Genomic DNA, 23,250 nt, shown 5'->3' with positions numbered 1-23,250 from the left:
CTCGAATATGCTTCAGTCAATGGTCCTTTCATAGGCGACTCATAGAGGAATGAATGTATTATAGATCAATTATCATTTTGGAGTTCGGATCATTCGATTTATCCAATTAACCAAATTATGAATGATGTATGATATAATATCACATTAGGTCCATTGGGTTGATATGACAATTGTTATTTCTACAAGCTACTACAGACTTTTTAGTTAAGAAAATTATTTTGAGCTTTTTAATGGAATGTCTTTACTTGTCATAAGACGAGTTTGTACCTTCCCATTTAATTCCACCACTTGATTGTACCTTGACAGATACGTATTTCGACCTCAACAGTAAGGTGCTTCAGGGCCTCTAAGGCCCTTCAGTGCTTCTAAGGCCCTACAAAAAAAGTCATAGACATTGTGCAACTTGATGTTGACTCAAGATAATTTTGGGTATCTTGTCTCTTGGATCTCATGTTAATGGAAATTAGGATCATATGCTTATTTCATCGGATTGGGTACATACCGATGATGAGGACATTACAAATGTCGTGGACTGAACTTGAGAGCATTTCGTATTCCTGAATATTAATCACTGGCTCAACGTAACCCATCTTATCTGAGTGTTCAGAATGATTCAAACATTTCAACCTCATTTGCATGCTCTTAGAATCGAAATCTTCCCAAGGTTTCGGATAAATGAGTTTTCAGGGTCAGTCAAATTTGAGCTCCCATATTTTTTCTGTAAAGCCAATATCTAGATGAACAATTTTACTGAAGAAAATTGTGGCCTAGCTTTTTTTAGTGATTTAATAGACAATCTAAAACGCTGGGCATATATGACCCATCCGTCCTGAAAGGGTTGAGATTTGTTTTGGAATTCAATTTCAATCGTTATTATAACACTATTTATTACCCTAGATTGTTTTAGGAATATTAGTGTTTTTTTCTGGAACACTGCCACTTTTTTTCATATCGCAAGACTCTTCTTAGTACTAAGACCCTTTTATGAATTTAAAAAGCATTTTATTTAGAATTTCATGTTGATTTTTTAAATGCAAACTTCTCTATGTCATAACCTTTTTCATACGCACTACTAGAATTTTGTGCATTATTGATCGAAAAATTTAATAATGCACCTAAATGTTCTAATTAGGTGCATTATTAAATTTTTCGATCAATTATCCTAATTATCATAAAAACTAGGCTTCTTAATCCTAAATCATTGCCTACATTTATTGCTTGGATTAATTTTAAATTCCAAGATCTTCCTAATTTTCAAGAATAATTATTCTGGAGTTGCAAGGGAAACCCTTCAGAATATTTAGAAGAAATTCTTCGGAGTCTCCACGGAAAAATCTTCAGTATTTCAACGACTTTTTTTTTCGAAATTCTGTGGAAGAGTTCCTAAGAAAGGTTCGGTAGAAATTTTGAAGAACTAGAAGAATCCGTAGAAGGATCCGAAATGCATATTTACGATGAAAATTCCAATAAACATCAAATTCCGAAGAATTTCCAGTATAAATTATTAAAAAAAATCCAGCTTACTTTTTTACAGAATCTCTAAAGATTTTTTTTTCAAAATCCTGGGCAACTTTAATGAATCTTCAAAGGAAATTCTTCTAAATTTCCAATGGAAATTTTTTTCGTTTTTCAAAAAAAAATCTTAGAAATTTTCAGCAGTTTTTTTAATTTCCAAAAGAAATTATTCGGAATATGCCAAAATATTTCCGATGGAAATTCCTAAGATTTTCCAGTAGAAAATCGAAAAAAGTTCATCTAAAACACCAATAATGAATTTCCCGAGGATATTCCGATGTTTTTACAAGTGGAAATAAAGAAAAAATTGTACTTTTGTAGTACTTGTGAAGGTTGTACTTTAGAAGCAATTCCAATAGGAATTCCTTAGAAAATTAAATCAAAATTTTAAAGATTTTCTGATGTGAAAATTCCTTAAAATTTTTAAATTATTTCTTGTGCTTCTTTGCATGGTGAAGATTTAAAGCAATGTTTAGCTAAACCTACAAAGAAATCAAAATGACTTTCCAAAGAAGAATGAATTTCCCATGAAATTTTGGAAGAATTTATGGTGCAAATTCAAAAAAACATGAACCTTGAGAATTCTAAAGATTTATTCTTTGAAAATCCAAAGTATTTTTTGAAGATAATCCATAGACTTTTCCGTGGAAATTCTAAATAATACCTCAAATAAAAAAATACTTGGAAAATTTAAAAAAGTGATAGAATTCACAAATAGCCTAAAAATTTTCATTTCAAAATTCCAAATTTGAAAAAAAAAATCCAAAAACAAAAAATCAACGGTAATATCAAAGTGTTTCATGTGGCATTGGCTATTTAATTTCTCATGAAAATTCAGAAGATGTTTTTTTGAAAATTTAGAAGTCTTCTTCTTCTTCTATGGCTCCATATTCCAACTGGAAGTTGGTCTGCTTTTCAACTTAGTTTATTTTATTAGCATTTCCTTAGTTATAAATTGAAAGTTTTAAATGCCAGCTATTGTACGATTATATATCTTGTGTAGCAAGTACGATGGATACATTATACCTAGGGTGTCGACAATGTTTGACACCCGAAAACATCCTAGACAGGAACGAGTATCGAACTCGTCATCTCCGGATTGGCAATCCTACGCTTTTGCTCGTCAGGCTAACTGGAGAATGAACATTTTGAAGTGCACTCCTAAAATGTTCGAAAAACTTATTTTGGAAATGAAAAAGAATTTCTGGTGAAGATTCGGAAGAACTTGTCGAAGAATTTCATTAGAATGTAAAAAAAATATGAAAATATGAACATTTTTTTCCACCGAAAATTATATGTATTTCCCACAAGACTGTTTTGAATTTTCAGACAGAATTCACATGGATTTTTTTTCGGCATTTACACTGAAGATGTTTTGTTTTTTAACTCATGACCAATTTGTAGCAAAATTTACAAGCAAAATTTTCCAGAGAGAATTGTTCAAAAAACATTCTGAATGCTAGCACTTTATCAGGATTGTATGAAGTAAGGTCAAAGTTTTTACAGCAAATTTCTTCACTGGATTTTTCCTGAATATCCACAAGAAATTCTTTTGAAGATTTTTTTTTTTTTATTATTGTAAAAACATGAACAGTTTTCAAAATTGTAGCTGTAGTCCGCTGATGCAAAAGTGTCGGCGGCGTGATGCCAAAAACCATCCGCGGCGTAATTTAAAAAAAATATTTTTTCATTTTTCTTTCCCAAATTTTTTTGTGGAAATTGAGACTGAAACGCAACCTGTTTTTTCGTTTTTTTATGGAAATAGGATCTAAGGCTAATTTGGTCAAATAACTCAGATATGCATCGGCGTTGCGACCAACGCTGCGTTACCGGGTTTTCTCGATGCTTAATGCTAAATTCTTTTAAACACTGAGTTGAAAAGACGCTACGTGGGCAATCATTAAATTTTGATGATTTATATTTTTTTACACCGCTATTGTTATTCACCAAAAGTTTTTCGTGTAAAAAAAACCACGTGGTTCAAGAGCAACACCCCCCTCCCCCCATGTGGCTTATCGTGGTCATTTTCCAAACCCCTCCCTCCCCCCATATATGACCACGTGTTTTCTGGACGGCCCCTTCGGAAATTCGGATGAATTTCCCTTTGGAAATTCGGATGAATTTTTGCTTCGGCAATTCGGATGAATTTCCCTTCTGAACTTCGAATGAATTTCCCTTCGGCAATTCGAATGAATTTTTGCTTCGGCATTTCGAATGAATTTCCCTTCGGAAATTCGAATGAATTTTCCTTCGGAAATTCGGAAGTGTTTCACTTCGATAATTCGGAGAAATTTCCTTCCGAGACTCGGAGGAATTTCATTTCGTAAATTCGGAGAAATTTCTCTTCGGAAATTTGGAGGAATTTCTCTTCGTGAATTCGTCGGAGAAAAGTCGGGAAAAGAAATTCCTCCGAATTCCCTCCGATGTGAAATTCCTTCGAATTTCCGAAGGGCGGTCACATCGGGTTGCATGAATATGGCAAAATACTGTCGTCGGGGTTGACAATGGGTCAAATGGGGGTGAGAATGGGTCACTGTTTGAACCACTTAGAATGCTTGTAGAATATATTGAATGTATCTAAGGGCAAGAAGACTAAATTGTAAGAGATCTTTTTGAACGATTTTGCTCTACGACCTCCAGACTGCCGGTGAGAGCGATGACCCATTCTCACCCCCCAGATCCATTTTCACCCCCGATGGTGGTATTCGAGGAACGACATACCGGGAACTCAGTTTGAGCGCAAGTGATCTTACAGAACGTTGTTGACAATAAAACATCACAGCATGTTAAAGCCGACGTTAGTAACAGTTTATCTCCGTTTTATCATTACAGCTATCATCGTTCACTTCTTCTTCCTGGCGGCCTTTTTCTGGCTCAATACAATGTGCTTCAACATTTGGTGGACTTTCCGGTAAGTACATAAATCAGGAAAGGGTATTAATCAATCATAATTTAATATTAGAGATAGAGAAATTATTATTAGAAAAAGGAAGTCCATAATATTAAAATTTGTATTTGTACGGAGGAAATATTCGATAAATTTAATCTTAAATGACTGTTTGTGTCCAGTATTCGGAAAATGAGTCCTGTTCTAGAAACTAGAACAGTATAAACTCGAAAGCGATAGGAATTCAATTCTCTTAAACCCTTATCGAAATACTAAAGTAGTTGATGATACCTCTAATATTGGTTCTGAATAATATGAACTTTTCCATTCATCATCCTTCGCAAAATTTATCCAGAATTTGCAATTCATATATTAAAATGATATGGTTGGCACTTAATTTATTGTTTACATTATTATGCGACTATTTGATGCAAATCCCATGGAGGCTGGCCCTCTCATCTTCCCGTTCGATTTGGTCCAACCCTAGGCTAAGTACAGCGAACTGTTTGTCTGCATCACTCGACCAACGTTGGGCGACCACCATCGTGCTGTTGAGTACCGATTCGGAGAGCCTGACGGAGAGGTAGGCGGTTGTAAACAAACCGTTTGCGTCGGACCATATTTGACCACCGGACCCATCCCCGGCACCGCAGCATCGGATCAGGCTCGGCCGACGGTTGCAGTTTCAATCGTATCATGGCCCATTAAATGGGAATTCTTGATGAGCGGTTTATCCAACGATTTCGATCCGATCCGGGGTAATCCAATCCCTGCCGTCATCATGTGGAGCCCATTATGGAACCACTTTGGCGCTCGTCGGTCAGTCCGGTTGGTGAATGCAAGTGCATCGCTGCTGTTGCATAATGAATGCGAAAGAGAGCGAGCGCGCCCATAACAAATGCACTTTTATGTTTGCCTTCGTGGTGGTTCTGGAAACCCCTGGCACACATATGGGTGCGATGCAACCGCACTTTGTGGACTCTGGACACACTCGGTGTGGTGAATGAAACCCGTTTATGAAACAATTTCATTGCTAAAAATAACCCAACAGGAGTCGGTGGCGTGCTGGTGGAGCCCCAAAGTCTACCGTGGCCAGTAATTAGCGAAATTTTCCAGTCAGAGAAAGAGTCCACAAAAATCTGCATTCGGGTTACGGGCAACGTTGGTGAACCCCAAATGGTCAACCGATGGAGTGCAAGATAACTTCAATCCGGTGTTCCGCTTTCGACAACGGCGGAAAGTAACCCTCCAGCGAATGTTTATGATGCAATTTAGATTTAAATATGGACCAATTAATCACCGTCGTTGCATATTTACTGCCCAGTCGAGTTGGTCAACCAGCCACGGAACAAGCGTTTGAGGACGGTTGTTATTTGTTCCACGGACATTGTTGAAATCGGTAACCGATTTGTAAATAACGTGCTCCGTGCCAACCAGTAGTCTGCTAATCGGAGTACTGTTTGAACGGAACGGCTCTCGACTCGTCTAAATTATAGCCTCTCGAGTCGGGTCGTTCGGTGGATGTTCGTTACGTTGTCATTGAACCACACAGCAATGCAATCATTATAAACTGTTTAGCAAATGTAGACTTTGTTTCTACATGGGATGTCCCTCTGCGTGCCTGTCGTGTACTTATTTGGTTTGAGTAGCATAGCGTTAAAATGTTGCAGCAGCATTGCTATGTTTATGTCAAATGCAATTATCACTGACTTGGCTGCAGTGTGTTCAACAGTCATCACAGCTTGTAGTTGCAAATGGTTGCCAATGCTTCCCGCACTGTGTATTATATGCTGGCACTGCGAAAAAGCTAGTCACGTTTATCATAACTTTTAATAGAGTTGATAGAATTCACCCGGGAAGAATGCTTTCCAAAGCGGGACGTTCTTGACTATGCGCGAACGGTGCAAAATGCACTTCTACCAATATGCAATGTGACATCAATGAGACTGCCGCTGCAGTGTCTGCCAACATCAGAACGAGACCATTTCAATTTTTATGCGAGTAAGGTAGAATCTTCTAAACATTTCCATTCCGCTGCGGAATGGTTTCTCGTTAGCTAGCTCCTTGAAGTGGCTGCTCTCATCGTCGCCGGATCTGTTCCGAGTCAGTATACTGTGAAGTATAAAGATATCCTCTGACACGACAAGCATATCGAGGTGAAGACGTGAGTGCAGAGAAAATCGTGACAAAACTGCTGCTGTTGGGAAACTTTCTGAAATATATGCCAAGAGAGGCAATCACATAAAGACCCATTTTCACAAATCGTAGATGCAGCAGTGGTGAGAGGGTTTGGTTGATTTATAAAAGCTGCTGCGATGTGCCATATTTTTGAATAAAATATAGGTTTTTAGTTTGATGTGGTTTCTGATTCATTCGAATTTTCATACGAAAGGGAGAACTGCACATCTGCAGGTCTTGATGACGAATTTACAAATGTATCAGGAGCTCCAGAGGAATAATAAATTTCAAAAAATGAAAGTTTTGAATAAATATGCTCAAAACTTTGAAATCTGTTCCATCTTTACTCCCGTGTAGTTGCTTCTTTTCGCATGATTTAGCGAAACACATAACTCATTCCTCGTGTAAAGGGATTCGGGTTTTATTTTTTTTTCTAGATAAAACGCATAATACGTAATTGTTTATTTCAATTTGATAATTGTTGCTGAGAACATATAACGAATTCTCGAGAGTCCCTGAGAGATTTAAATTTTAAGTCCCATTTCATCTCAGAACAGGTTCGTAAACACGTAAACAAAGTGATCATCAACGAAGACAATGCAATGTCAATAGGCGTAGGTGGAAAAATCATCGTTGAAGGTTTGAGAAGATGGAAAATAAAATACTGTCTAAGTGAAATTTACTTTTTTTTTAAATCCATAGCTCAATTCAAACACAATGTCATTAAATCAGTTGTAATCTTCAATAATTAGACAATTTTCAACGTTTTGGCTTCCCCCCTGGCCGCAACGTCGTCGCCGAGAAAGCAAAACAACTCGGGCAATGGCAGTGCTATACTCGAGAAAATTTATGCACCCACTACAACACCGGGCGAGGTCCACCTGTTGTTATTGGTTGTTGCCGCCGATGTTGTTCTTCGAAAAAACGTGCATAAATTTGTTCGGAAAGTCTCGTGACTAAGCGACCCATAAGTTACCGGGACATTTTTTTTACTTCTTCTCTTCACTTCTCGAGCTAAGAAAAGGAAAAGTCAGCAGCGGGAGAGAGCGAGCAAATGAAACGAATGGAATAATCTCCATTGCGCTCGGAGTCAAGATTCCGCCTCGCATCATTAATCATCGGCTCGTAAAATGTTGGCTATCTTTCTTTCCGTTAATTACATTCATTAATTTTGCTGGTGTAGTTAGTCACCGTACAATGGTGACAACGGTTCCCCCGGCACCGGTCGCTCGCCTGTTGAGCGTTGTAGGCGTTGAGGAGGAGATTTTTACTTTTGTGAGCTCCTACCGGTTTGGGTTCATATGTCCGTGATCCCAGTTGTCATTATGGTGCGGTGTTTAACCTGTGAGTAGGGTCATAATTGCATAAACGTTTGGGAATACTTCTGGTAACAGAAGTGTTAATGATGCGTTTACAGTCACTGTTATTCAACGAAGGCGCCGTGGCTTAGTTGGTTAAAGCGCCTGTCTAGTAAACAGGAGATCGTGAGTTCGAATCTCGCCGGAGCCTCTCAGTGTATATTTTTTTGTCGATTTTATATAATGGCTTCGTCGTAAAACTAAAGGGTCTGTTCATAAATGATTAAATCATTTGTATAAACCGCAACGTGAGGCTTTATGTTTATTGGTGAATTAGGTGGGATTAGTTTCATTCCTAATAACATGCTTGTATGTCAATAATATTTGCTTCCCTTGGTTCATCGAATTTCGTGAACTTGTTCTCAAAAATACCTTAAAAAAGGGTAATGTAAATGTTTTTTCTTAATCTCAAATAAACTTCAATTTAAATGCGCAAGACAAAGAGGAAGACAAACAAAATGGGTACAAAAATTTGAACTGTAATAGCGCTTAGTTTTAGATTCTGCAGATTTGAAATAAGAATACATCACGAGATTTTTTTTCATTTATGTATTATTGCGTTATTTTATAATTAGTGTATTACTCCGTTATTTTTTCCACGAATCAATCCAATTTTCAATTACGACGCCTTTCTCAACAGTCACATTATCATTTTAATCATTTCAACAAATTTTAAACTCGAAAAGAACACTGCTGGGGAAACCAGCGACTTTATTCTACTTTGCTTCGGATTCAAACTAGAATAGTGTTCGAAAATTCGCAATTACTACAGATTTTAATTTTACTTACTGTTTTCTCGAACCCTTCAAAGCTATAGTTTTCAATTTCTTGAAGCTCCGAAGAGTGAGGTGGCCCCGTGGGTTAACATTCTTTGGTATAAAAACAACACCAACGTAGTTGCAAGATTCAAATCCGGCAAAAATAGTGTCGTGCAGGTATTTTAGGAGGCGTTTCCGAAGATAGCTGTTGCTTAAGATGTATTGCTTAATTGCGGGCCCGGGGATACAGACTGGCGAAAGGGTTTTGGTTTAAGTGGGTCGGGTGAGCCCATCCCCACACTACCCGAGTTAAACTCCTCAGGTGTCTGTTTGCAGATTTCCGTTTACCCTTGCTCAAGAAAAAAATGTTCTGAAAGATAAGTGTGTTCCCATATATAGTCAGTTTAATTTTGAAACATGTTCAAAGGTTCCATATCTATCGGCATCTAAAGCTGCCATATCTCGAACATTTCTCAACCGATCTTATATGTAGACAGTTAGAAAGAGGAACAATGTGGCCTCAGTTTGCATGTATAAAACATCAAGGCGGCCATATTGAATTTAGGCTCCATCCTAGATCATTTTTTCTCAAGATTCGCAACCACCGATTTTAAAAGTTAATAAATAGTTGGAAAGCTTGGCCTATATTGAGTTTTCTGTCCAAAAATCTCAGTTGTATATTTTTTCAATCAAAAGTTTTGTAAAGGGAGAGCCCCCAGCGCCAGACACCTCCCAATACCGAACACTTTTAAAAAGGGCACTTGCAGAGATGTCTCCATCATCTTAGGTAGTACAAAAGAAAGCTATTGAAAAGTCCTTTACCTGCATGGAATATAAGATCCTCATGTTGTAAACTTTGTACAAAATTTGAAATTGAACGAAAAAGTTAAAAATTTTCATGTTTTGCCTTATTTTAGAAGGTTTGATTCAACAATATTAAAATCAATCGAATGCATTCTGATTATGTCAAGATGGTCAATATGAGTCATATTTCGAATAGTGATCATGATTTGTTAGATATACATATAATGTATCTATGATGAAAATCAATTTCTGTATCTGGTAGCTATCCCCCGGTCAACGCAACGCAACGCAGCTGTCCGGTAGCTGTCCCCCGGGTCTGGACAGGCAAATTTTTCATGTGATCAAATAGCCAATCTTTACACCTGTTTTATTAAACATACTTCAATTCAATTGTTTCGTCTTGCCACGGTATCAGAAAGCCTCAGAAATAAGCAAAATCTTGGTCAAATTTGAACATGGTGCAATAGTATCCAGTACTTGGAGACACTTTTCTAAACTCTTATTTTTTTTTTCACCAAAGTTGGGTGTTTAGCGGTATTAAGATTATTACATATCTTGAATCTATCATACAAACTGAGCCCAAATCCAATATTTCATGAATTTTGGAGCAAAGAAACTATTTTAAATCAATTTCGAAAAACATAATAATTTCGCATTTTGAACACTCCTAACTTGATTTTTCTATGGGCCGAGCTGTCAACCTGTGAGCTAACTGCCAAGCAGTCAAATTTCCAAAGACGTTTAAAATGGTTATAAGTAAAGTAAACATAATCCGGATAATTGGAATTTTTTTCGTTAAATGGCTTATGTGTCCGGCACTGGGGGATCTCTCCCTACAATTGACCAAAAAATGTTAGGTGCCATGTGTCCAACGAATATTATTTTTAAGGCTCAAATGGTTTTAAGGCTACGAAGTTAGTTTCTTTATTCCATACACTGTTCTACATCATATATCATTATTACATAGAGCATGCCTAAAACAGTATTTTGTTTTGAAGGCTTAAGCTTATAGAGCATTACGGAGCTGAATTCAAGTTATAGGATGTAATAAATCATGGATTTTGGTATTGGCGATATAAAGGAAAAATATTATTATTCTGATCTTATTTTTTCAACATGTCCATCAATGAAAAAGGCGAGAATATTGAAAAGGAGTTTCTCTGATTCGATTTTATTAGCATGAAAGATTAAGGAACAATCTTTTCCATAGTTAGGGTTTTTGTTTGCCGCGAGATGAATCATACAATAATGAGTGAAACTGTCTATAATGGAAATAAATCCCGGGATATCATGAGTAAAAAGGCAACAATCGAAATATTTCTTTCAGTCTTGTTATTATATTGATAGAATAAAAAAAATCTTGTTCGTTAAATTGTCTGTTTGATTGTGTTAGAATTCATAACCAGGGTTCGTAATGCTCACTCAATCTCAGGAGCACAGGATGCTCCCTCACAAAAACTTTCGGGGAAAATCGCTTTTCGGGAAAGAAAAACAGTCTGGAGAGTGATAACCATTTTTCGCTCACTTCGATTGCCGCGGGAAGTTGGTTTGCTCGTTTTCTTTCATACCCGAGCTTTTTCGGTGACATCAGCAATGCAAACGGTAGTAGTCTTTGTGGTACAAATAACCGGTTACCAACATGCAGATAGCGTGGTTGTGTGGCTAGAGTGAGCGCATCCCTTTGGATATTATTGTTGATATTCTGGGTTCGAGTCCCCGCCGTGGCCATACAATTTTTATAATTGTTCTGCGATAATTCTCACGAGAACTGAGTGAGAGGTTAAAGTAAAGTGGTGAAATGAAAAAGGAATTTCATCTAATAGGCATGATTTTCGTTTATCTTCCAAGGCTAGCTTCAGAGAAAAGATTGGTAGGTGAATGACGTTCCTCGCTATAAACAAACGAACATAGATTCTCTCTGGGCCCGAAAAATGCTTGCTTTGTTCTCTTCGAAACGAAAAGCCGAAACTCTGCTCATAACTATATAATTTTAACTCCATGAATACTCTTATATTCTAATCCAGAATAAAAAGCGAAAAATAAAATGCAAAACGCTTTTTGCTTACATTTATCATAAGATTACAATTCAATACAACAATACCTTACAAAAGTTTTTTTTTATTCAATTTCAAATGTGTTGAAAATAAGTTAAGCAGCATCTTTTCACCATAAAGAGAATATTATTTTAGATTCAACAAATATGTATCGAGCTGAGATACACTGAACTGAAATTAAATAACTGAAGTAAACAATTTAGCTTATCTTTATTGTTTATTTTTAGTTCTTGTCAGTTTCATATCCCAGCGACAATGGAAAAGATGTTTTTTGTTTTTTCATTTTTTATACCAATATAAACAAACAGTATTGCCCTACACTTGGTACAAAAATGTCTACACTTTGATTTTTCAACGTCTAAATATACACGAGCGCAAACATTGACAATTCACTGGAGTGTTTTAACTCCAAACAAGCAAGGATCATGTCTGATCATTCTGATTTATTCAATCCAACAGCTTGAATACGGCTCCGTTATGCTCAAAAATTTTGAGCCTTCAAAACAAAATACTATTTTAGGCTTGCTCTACAAATTTAGGCATTTTTGAGAACCTCGTGCAAATAGTTGGAAAGTGAGAAATGAGAAACGGGAAACGAACAATGAGAAATAAGAAGTGAGACATCCCACTCCTCACTTTTAATTTTTTACAGTTCGTCCGAAAGTTGTCACTTCTCACTGTGAAAAGTGAGAAATGCGAAGCACGATGTGAGAAATGAGAAGTTTAAAAAATGAAAGTGAGAATTGCGAAGTGAAACGTCTCACATCTAATTTTTCACTTGTTACTTTTCACTTCTCATCTCAGGCAGCATACTTGTCATAAACGAGTTACTGTGACCTATGTACGACCAAATCCTGTCATATATGAGTTGCTGCAACCAAATTGGTCAAAATTGTGATACTCGGGATTCAAACTGGGAAGTAAGCAAATAGAATTTCTAAGCAACAATTGAGAAAACAAGTTCGATGACCACATTTCTCACTTCTTACTTTTCATTTCTCACTTCTCATTTTTCACTTCGCACTTCTAACTTTTCGCATAAAGAAGCTAGAAATAAAGAGAGAGAAGTGCGACGTGTAACTTCTCACTTATCGTTGATCATTTCACACTTTTCACATTCATTATTGTTTGACCAAACAATATTTTCGGCCATATGACCCGTTCAACAAATTACATTTTCAATAATTTACGATGGTCAGAAAGACTTCGATGTGAACATGTACTTTATGTGGAAGAATTTGATTTGAAAAATGTTTTTATGACAAATAACCAGTTCGGCCGTATGTCACTTTCGGCCAGATGAACGATTTCCTGCTCCTTTTTGAATAATTTCCCGTTTAATTTCCAAAGAATTTTTGATGGATAATTCAAAAAAATAATATTTCATCAAAGTTCCAAAAAAAAACCTGTTGAAATCCCGAACAACTCCCGACTAGTTAGTCATAACAAAATTTTATCACAATTATATCAATATGTGTTACAAATAACAAATCTTGCAATAATTTTGTTATAAATTCTCTGCCACAGATGGAGGAAAGAAAATTTCAAGATCGTCATTTTTGGTAGATGGGATAGGAATTGGAAAAAAGTAAGGTACTACCTACAGCAGGCCTGCCCAACCTTTTCAAGCCTCGGGCAAATTTTCAGAATGACCAATTGCTGGCGGGCCAGAAAATATTTGGTACATATTTTTTATACATTTTTAAAATAACCAAAGCAAAATAGGGGGAAAGACGGCTTTGGCAGGTTTTGTTCTATTATTGGCAGGGGGGTTTTCGTCGACCGAATTTTATGAAATTTGGTCACAATATTCTTTGATATGCAAAGAATGTTTAGGCCAAATTTGAGCCTAGTCAGTCATAAAAAACCCCTGCCAATAATAGAACAAAACCTGCCAAAGCCGTCATTCCCCCTACATTTATTTCAGAATGGCATTTAGTTTTACAGAATGGCCAAAATTGTTTCAAAGAAAAACTAAACACGATTTAATTGCGTTTGAACAAGCTTTCTTTCAGTTCAATCAAAGTTTATCCCCTATTTCCGGGGATTAAATTGAACAATCGGTGTTGGAAATGATTTTTCGGCTGCACCCAGTCACACTCACCACGGCGGCGATGAAGGCGACTGCAGATTATACTGAGATCCATGTTTTTCACTGCATTGACTGTGAAATATTTCTACCCTGCCCATGACCCTTTTTGTGCTTTCTTTTACATTAGCAGGACATTTTATTGTTGGCTTTTTTCTAATCACTTGTCATAAGACGAGTTTGTACAATCCCATTAAATTCCACCACTTAATTGTATCTTGACAGATACGTATTTCGACCTCAACAGTAAGGCCGTCTTCAGTGTCTCGTACTTGATTCGACTTTCTCTCGACTCGACTCTTCCTAATACTCGACGCAAATTGATTTCACAATCGGTGAACGAATTTCTCAAGCAGATAATGAAGAGATGTTCACGCAGATATGTACTTCTCAAGAGAAAATATCTTACAAAAGATGTCTTTCGGAAATTAGAGAAATGTATTAGTGTTCGACAATCCTTGCGCCAAATTATTTTAATTTTGTATAGTTTGCATGTGCATAATAAAAGTTTGACATGTTGATTCCTGACTTTCAGCTTTATGTTCAAGTCATTGAGATGTTTGGTGACAACTAATATAAAGGACAAGCCACTCAGCCATCAGGATCATGCAATTTAAGCATTGAAAATGCTTTATCTTGTAAAAACAGTGTAATTTCTTTCGAAAAAAATAAAATCTCTCAAGCAAGGTATCATGGGCTAGCCAACAAACTTCGTAATAACACAGCGAATCATACAGGTCTCAACAGCTTTCCTTAGGTTCATACCTGAGGTAGTCGATTCCTTCGTTGAGATCAAAACTGCTAATTCCTCTGTAATTTGAAGATGATCATCAATTTCCCCTATGAAGACAGCTACAAGTGCCTTTTTTACATTCAGTATTTTCATCGATTGCAAGCAGATATATTCAGAAGCAGGTGGTTTTTTCACGTAACGTAGTTTTCAAATCTTCTGTGAGAACTTTAACTCTTCACCGTGCTTTATGAGAAACTAATGCTACTGAAGAAGGCTTTTTCTTTAGAGCCCACCCCTACCAGTAGATAGTAACGGATTTATATCAGACCTTGTTATTTTGTTACAGTAGTTTTTCATAACAGCGGTTATTATAAAACATGAACCATTAGTAGTTAAAATAACAAAAATTGTAACAAAATCTCTTCTAGTTTTAACAAAAATATTACTAAATATGTTATTTATTGAACAAAAAAATTACTCGTTGTGTTACATAAGAAGTGGTGAAAATAGCTTGTACTATAACAAATTATGTTCTTGAAAAGATTATGATTACCCATAATGTAGGCAATTAACTTTGTCCAGCTGGCTCAACTTTGAATGTAGGTTCGAGTTATACTGTAGGTGGTACCTTCGTTTTTTTCCAATTCTTATCTACCAAAAAGGTAGGCAATTTTTTGTTCGGTAGAAATAAACATAACACATTATGTTATAATCATGTTATGACGATCATGAAACTTTCTTTCCTTCATCTTTGGCAGAAAATTTTTAACAAAATTATTGCAAGTTTTGTTATTTGTAACACATATTGATATAATTGTGATAAAATTTTGTTATGACTAACTGGTCGGGACGATATCACCAAAAGCCGATATGCATCCCTTTACAAGTTCTCCGTCCTGGAGAGGGTTCATCCGTATTTCCAAAATCTCATTAACAGCAAAACTGGTCCGTGCTTGCCCAGATTTAAGTCTTTCAATTAGTATTAACCTACACAGTATTTATTAATTAAACTTTTTGAGCCAGATGGAAAAGCTTACTGGCCGGTTATGAAGTATTTTTTCTTATATGCCACGAGCCACAAAAAATGGCCCGCGGGCCGTACGTTGGGCAGCCCTGACCTACAGTATAACTTGAATCTATATTCAAAGTTGAACCAGCTGGACGAAGTTAATTGCCTACATTATGGATAATCATATTCTTTTCAAGTACTTAATTTGTTATAGTATAAGCTATTTTCACCACTTTTTATGTAACACAACGAGTTATATTTTTGTTCAATTAATAACATATTTAGTAATATTTTTGTTAAAGCTAGAAGAGATTTTGTTACAATTTTTGTTATTTTAACTACTAATGGTACAAGTTTTATAACAATTGATGTTATAAAAAACTGCTGTAACTGATTAACAAGGTATGATATAAATCTGTTACTATCTACTGGTCGGGTTTTATTTTATTTCTTATGGAATTTAAAAAGAAACTATTTTAACTAGGGGAAATGACGGCTTCGGCAGGTTTTGTTCTATTATTGTCAGGTGGTTACTACAAATTTATGTTCAAATTTGACCTTAACATTCTTTGCATATCAAAGAAATTTGTGGCCAAATTTCATAAAATGTGGTCAACAAAAACCCCCTTAACAATAACAGAACAAAACCTGCGAAAGCCGTCATTTCCCCTAATTTAAAAAAAATCCTTTGAAACTTCCGAAGAATTTTTCTTGGAAATTCTGAATTTTTTTAACTGTAATCCGAATTATAAATAAGCCGTCTTGCCTGATTTTCAGAAATTCAAATCATCTGCCCGAAGTTCAAACAAATAAACATTGCAGAACCTTTTACAAAACTTTTAAGATCAGTTAGAAGGCAGCAGATTGTAAAGTCTGCTTGAATAATCACGGTTATAGACGCTGTTATTTGATGATCCAGTGAATTGTATACAGGTGTAAGAGAGATCATCATTTCCATCGAGTGGAACATTCGGTCCAGCTGCAAATGGCCATTGAGCGAAATTATTAAGTCCTATTTAAGACAATATCTATTATGCTGTACGTGGGCTTTTTACAAATGCATTCTCAAATGAAGGGACTTCCGCTAGAATAATGGACAAGCCGTTAGCTGCACAGATAAAGGCCTAAAGTGATTATTTGTGCGAACGAGTCCAAAGGATTTCTCCGAAAATTACAGTTGTTCTTTAGGAATTCTAGGAACTCCTTGGAAAGTTCCTCCTACTCGCGCTCCTAGGAAAATTCCTTATGGAATTCAAGCAGAAGTTTTTCTGAGAATTGCTGCGGGAATCCTTTTAGGATACCGGAATAATTTATTCTTTATTAAATATTTATTCCTGCCAGAATTCCTCCAGAAATTCTTGAGGAAATTCTTTTTGTAATCTCTACCCTCAGAAACTTTCTCCAAGATCTGAATGATGATTTAGTTGGGCAGTTCAGATCCTAATTTGTAAGATTTTCTACCCGAGCAGGAGCGACGACCTCTATAATAGAAATTCGTATGAACTTGCTTTGCTTGGTAAAATACCAAAAATGAATATACAAAAGACTCCACCCAGGCATAACATACTCTGTTATTACAATAACAAACGAAATATACTAAACGTCAACTGTCCAATTAACCCATCATTCAGTGAACTGGACTATCGAAATTCGTAATTGATGTCTAATGAATCCTCGACTGATTATTCCACCAACAATTCTTCATATACGCAGTTTGCCTTACCAAATTTACAAGCGTAGATGGGCGTGTGGTCTACATACGCCGGTTCGGTCTACATACGCGACGTCTCTGGTTCAAACTCAGCAGCACTTATCAGTTTTAAATTAAACAACATTTTTTAAAGGCAGACATTTTTGTCTTTTACTTCAGTGATTAAATGCCTCTTTCTGTAGCATGTAGGAGAAAATCCCATATAATGTTAGGTTACAAAATCATCGATAGTAGAAAAAAATCTATTCCAAAAATCAAGACCAAATTACAGCAGAATTAAGAAAAATTGTGTTCTAGATGAAATATATAAAGTTTGGTTTTCATTACTGAAACTTTTTATTAATAGAGTGATGATTTTTTCAACTCAATTATTGGAATGGATATTCGTCACATAGATTATCTGGAAGGCACACGTTTTTTCCTTTATTCTATTGTAGATTCTCTTCTTGTGGTAGACTCTGGAAATCTTATGATAACGATGTAATTCCGAAATTTCAATCTATAGATTGATACCTCATTGATTTGTTATGGATGTCTAAATCTGTTACTCTCAGTTATCTTTGAAAATTATTAAAATAAGCAATGCAAATTCCAAATAAAATATGAATCCGATTAGCTTTAGAATAACTCAAATAAATCTATCCTCATTCTTGTAACCACCTGTTTACCGGCCAACAGATTCAGCTCGCACCCGCAAGTCATCGATCGAGGCGTATCTCCGCTCAAGTGATCTGCCAAGGTCGCCTAGTTCTCGTCTCACGTCACCGTTCCTCCGGTCAACTTCCCCACTCGCAACACTCGAAGAATTCGCTCAATTAGCAATGCTCTCACCACCGCACCAGCAACAACGACGACTGTGTGCCACAAAAACAGCTACTCAACGGAGCTCTATTCAATTCTTTTCATCTTTAGTTCACCTCCAGGCCACCCGCACCCGCCCTCAACCTTATTCACTGCGCTGGATCGCATCTGAACTATGGGCGCTTGTGTGTGAAACGGGGCACACGCGGGAACTAGTTTGAATTTTAAATAGCCTCTGACTTCTGCTCTTTCCGACGGTTCTGTTTGCCTTGTCGTCGTTGTTTGTATGTTTGCTTGCCTTTCAATGCAGATCGGTGCACTTGTTCATCGAACGTGAATTGCCTTTTAACTCGTCTCTTCTGAATCAATAAAGCTACAGCTGCGTTCCATTTGCATATTTGCAGCCCCTAGTCTCAAGATTATTCAGGAACTATCCACAGCCTACAACTAGATTCCTCTCAAGTCGATACCCAATGGTCCATGACCACTCAAAGTGGTAGAATCATAATATCTTCAGTTGAGACCTTTTCAATATCCCATCAACTCAACGACGTTCAAGTTTTCATTTCCAAGCATGTGGCAGATGAGTACCTTTAAGTCAACGAACTTAAATTTTGACAGCATTCTTCCCCGTATTTGCGCCTTCTACGCCTCTATTACGGTTCGCAGCGTGAGATTAAACGCGTGTCCACAAAACTCCTGCCCTAACAAGCCGGGGCCACACGTCATCGCACAAATCTCAAATTAGCTTCGCTCTTGTGGCTTTTCGCCGATGATTAGTTGCGTGTCTGTTTGCGTAACATTTCCATTCAAAAATTAGCCGAGATTATTATGTTGCCATTCTGTATCAACTTTGTATTTATTTGAGACCAAGTTGTGCGCTGCTCGATTCTGATACTGGCAGCTGCTGATCAGAGTGCCAACCAGCGGGAATTCCCGCTGGTTGCGTTTGATCTCGGCGGAGTGGCCCCTGCACGAGTCGCGGAAATCTTCATTTACGGTTGACGACCCCCTCCTGGCCCGGCGCGCAACAGGTTTCTAAAACAAACTCTTTTCGAGCTGTGTGCGAAAATGGGAGACAAAATCTAGCGAATTAGATTGGAACTGGCAATACTTTTAAGAAGGAATGATGATCGCAGAGCAAGATTATTGGCATCTATGGTCGTTTCGAAACGGTCAAGGTCATTCACGCGGGAGATAACGAGCTGGTTTAATGGTTTTCATCTTCGTTTTTTTTGCTTTGGCGGCAATTTTTACAACGCTGCCAAAGGAAGAAAAGCAATTTCCGGACATTTCGGCGCATCGATAGTAATGCTTGGGATGGTTTCGGTTGAGTTGTTTTGATGATTTTCGTTTTTTTTTATTATTTCAGAAGATTAGATTCGGGTTTTATTACCGAATTCTTTCGAATCACGTCAATTATTGAAGAGCTGGTTTACACTAAGAGGCTATTGAGAAGCAATAATAAAATAACATCATATGTTCGGATTATTGTAATGCTAATGTACGTACATACACCAAACTAAGAGACAATAACTTATTGAAAGTATTCCCTGCAAATATTTGAATGTTGATTTCCGCATAGCATTCCAACCGTTTTTTTCATCTTAAGCTTAAGCTTAATTTTTTAAAGTAAATGCGTAGGTATCCAACAAAATAAGCTTTCTTCTGTCAGACATATATAAATCAATTTAGCAGCAAAACGTTCACTTTTTGCGAGATTGATAAAGCAATGCTCGTTTATTAAATCATGTACGCCCGTATCGCAAAGTGATCCCGAAATGGCATAGCAATATAGGGTGAGGCGCCCCCTAAGGCAATACGCTGCAAACGTATGCGAACTTTGTGTTATTTTGTAGTCAAAAGAGTCACAAATGCATTACTAGTGAGTATTCATATGAAAATATTACAGAGAACACGCTGAAAATTCATGAAAAATGGATTTCAACAAGTGTCAGGGCAAAACGCCCCACCTCAAGCAAGACGTTTTAAACCCCTTCATAAGTATTCTATCTACCAAATTATGCATCGTGAAACCCTTCTCACAGAGCCATGTGATTCCAACTCCCTTTGAAATATGTTTTTCAAATGGCGCCATATCGGAAACAACAAGATTTCAACAAACAAACGAGTCGTGATATGAATTTTGACAGATGCAGATAACAAAAATTAATATCTATACCAATATCAAATCGAAAACTGGCTTTGTCTTATATGAGCAAGTAAACTTGTATATAATGCACTGAATCGCTATATACCTACTAAAGTGGAGGTCATATGTGTACTAAACAACGATTTTCTTTAGTTTTCGTAAGCATTATTACGATCTAGCAAACACAAAAAAAATATTGTAAACAAACATGTCTCGAACATTTGACCTTTGAATCCAACGCCTAATGCTCTACCGATGTGCTAAACAGCAACTGTTGAAAAGCAGCAACTTTTTGACAAGCATAATCTAGATGAAACTCTAGTGTTGACTACGATATTACAGTATACGATGTCTATCACATCTATACGATTCAAGTACTATGTTGTTGTATGTATAAATGTAGCTTGAGTCTTATATGGAAACTTTTTGTAATTGTTCCGATAATGTTTATACATAAAACGATTGCACAGCATCCCAAACGATTCTAACAACATATTAACGATGAGGAAATATCAACATTTCGCCGTGCTGAGTTATTTTCATTTGTTTGAAGTTAAGTTGTTTTTTCAATATTTGGCAGGGATACGGAGCACAAATCGGCAGGATTTATAATACGGAAAATAACATCATTTATGCTATGGAATTAAATCACATCGGATAGATTGAAGTAAGTAGAAATGAAATTTATTTTATCGCTGAGATACAGTGGGCTTTGGTCAACGTGCAGAAGTAAAAACTATTTACGCACAACGCACATCCGTATACGATTTTTATGACAACACGTATGTGCTTATACGATATTTGCGATTCAATCTGATCAACTGGATATTGTTTATATCATTTTACGATTTTGTTTAACACAATCGTTAAGGTCTGAGGGAAGCTCTCTCGCGGTAGAGCGCTATTTTCGTACTAAAATGTCTATAACTCGGAATTGGGAACGAATTTCGCTTATCCCAACTGACAATCTCTTTGAAATTTATCAAGGAATGTTCCTACAAAATTTCATGGACCTACTATTTCCCAAATTTGAATTAAGCTCTAAATACTGAACTATTGTACAACTGAAATTTTCGCTTCTCAGTACCTCTTCTCGATGATTTGAGACACAAAGGAACCGAATTTCGCAAAACCCAAACTTTTGTCAGAGTTTTGAATTTTTCCAACGATCATTTTGATGTAATAAAAAGTATATGTCACCACAATCAATTTTGCAGGAAGCTCTTTTTACTTCAACCAAGTTTTTTAAATTCCATACAAAAGTTACCATTTCGGGAGAGCAGCCAAAAGCATATTTTCTTGTGGCGCACGGCAGGAAAGAAGCGATGAGAGCGATAGAAAGTCCGTCAACTTTGTATCTAGCGTGACACTAGAAAAAAAAACGTATTCCTATTTGCGAACACGAGGTCGAGGATACCAAATATATAAATTGAAATCTCATATAGGAATGAGAGGAGATAAATAATTGAAAATAAATAAGACAAATAAAATATATAAAACAAATAAGCAAAATAAAACAAATAAGACAAATAAAGCAAATATAACAAATAGGACAAATAAGACAGACATGACAAATTCCTACGGAAGTCCCTCCAGGTATTCCTCCAGAAGTGCCTCCAGAACTGCCTCCAGGAGTTCCTCCGGGAATTCCTCTGGAAGTTCCTCCGAGAATTCCTTCGGAAGTTCCTCCGGGAATTCCTTCAGAAGTTCCTCCAGGAATTCCTCCGGAAATTCCTCCAGGAATTCCTTCGGAATTTCTTTCTGGAATTCCTCCGGAAGTTCCTCCAAGAATTCCTCCGGAAGTTCCTCCAGGAATTCCTCCGGAAGTTCCTCCAGGAATTCCTCCGGAAGTTCCTCCCGGAATTCCTCCGGAAGTTCCTCCAGGAATTCCTCCGGAAGTTCCTCCAGGAATTCCTCCGGAAGTTCCTCCAGGAATTCCTCCGGAAGTTCCTCCAGGAATTCCTCCGGAAGTTCCTCCAGGAATTCCTCCGGAAGTTCCTCCAGGAATTCCTCCGGAAGTTCCTCCAGGAATTCCTCCGGAAGTTCCTCCAGAAGTTCCTTCGGAAGCTCCTCCAGAAGTTCCTCCGGAAGTTCCTCCAGGAATTCCTCCGGAAGTTCCTCCAGAAGTTCCTCCGGAAGTTCCTCCAGAAGTTCCTCCGGAAGTTCCTCCAGAAGTTCCTCCGGAAGTTCCTCCAGAAGTTCCTCCGGAAGTTCCTCCAAAAGTTCCTCCGGAAGTTCCTCCAGAGATTCCTCCGGAAGTTCCTTCAGGGATTCCTCCGGAAGTTCCTTCAGGAATTCCTCCGGAAGTTCCTCCAGGAATTCATCCGGAAGATCCTCCGGAAAATCCTCCAGAAATTCCTGGAGGAACTTCCGGATGAATTCCTAGGGGAACTTCCAGAGGAATTCCTGAAGGAACTTCCGGAGGAATTCCCGGAGAAACTTCCGAAGGAACTTCCGAAGGAATTCCTGGAGGAACTTCCGAAGGAATTCCTGGAGGAACTTCCGAAGGAATTCCTGGAGGAACTTCCGAAGGAATTCCTGGAGGAACTTCCGAAGGAATTCCTGGAGTAACTTCCGAAGGAATTCCTGGAGGAACTTCCGAAGGAATTCCTGGAGGAACTTCCGAATGAGTTCTGGAGGGACTTCCGAATGAATTCCTGGAGGAACTTCCAAGGAATTCCTGGAGGAACTTCCGAAGGAATTCCTGGAGGAACTTCCGAAGGAATTCCTGGAGGAACTTCCGAAGGGATTCCTGGAGGAACTTCCGAAGGAATTCCTGGAGGAACTTCCGAAGGAATTCCTGGAGGAACTTTCGAAGGAATTCCTGGAGGAATTTCCGAAGGAATTCCTGGAGGAATTTCCGAAGGAATTCTTGGAGGAACTTCCGAAGGAATTCCTGGAGGAACTTCCGAAGGAATTCCTGGAGGAACTTCCGAAGGAATTCCTGGAGAAACTTCCGAAGGAATTCCTGGAGGAACTTCCGGAGGAATTCCTGGAGGAACTTCCGAAGGAATTCCTGGAGGAACTTCCGAAGGAATTCCTGGAGGAACTTCCGAAGGAATTCCTGGAGCAACTTCCGAAGGAATTCCTGGAGGAACTTCCGAAGGAATTCCTGGAGAAACTTCCGAAGGAATTCCTGGAGGAACTTCCGAAGGAATTCCTGGAGGAACTTCCGAAGGAATTCCTGGAGGAACTTCTGAA

General features: G+C 37.5%; 1 protein-coding gene and 1 non-coding gene across 6 annotated transcripts in view; both read left to right on the top strand.

Moving 5' to 3' along the window:
• The window catches only part of LOC134213695 (probable G-protein coupled receptor Mth-like 1), a 401,130-nt gene that overhangs the window by 293,286 nt on the left and 84,594 nt on the right, over positions 1-23,250 (top strand). For all 5 annotated transcript variants that reach the window (XM_062692977.1, XM_062692973.1, XM_062692975.1 and 2 more), the window contains exon 4: positions 4,348-4,426. In XM_062692977.1, the coding sequence (XP_062548961.1) occupies positions 4,348-4,426 (79 nt within the window). The remainder of the gene's footprint in view (positions 1-4,347; positions 4,427-23,250) is intronic.
• Trnat-agu (transfer RNA threonine (anticodon AGU)) lies at positions 8,016-8,089 on the top strand. Its single transcript has one exon. It is a non-coding gene; the product is annotated as a tRNA-Thr (tRNA).

Source organism: Armigeres subalbatus, chromosome 2 (assembly GCF_024139115.2).
Source record: "Armigeres subalbatus isolate Guangzhou_Male chromosome 2, GZ_Asu_2, whole genome shotgun sequence".
NCBI lineage: Eukaryota > Metazoa > Arthropoda > Insecta > Diptera > Culicidae > Armigeres > Armigeres subalbatus.
Note: the sequence above shows the minus strand (reverse complement) of the source record. Positions and strands in the feature narration are given on the sequence as shown.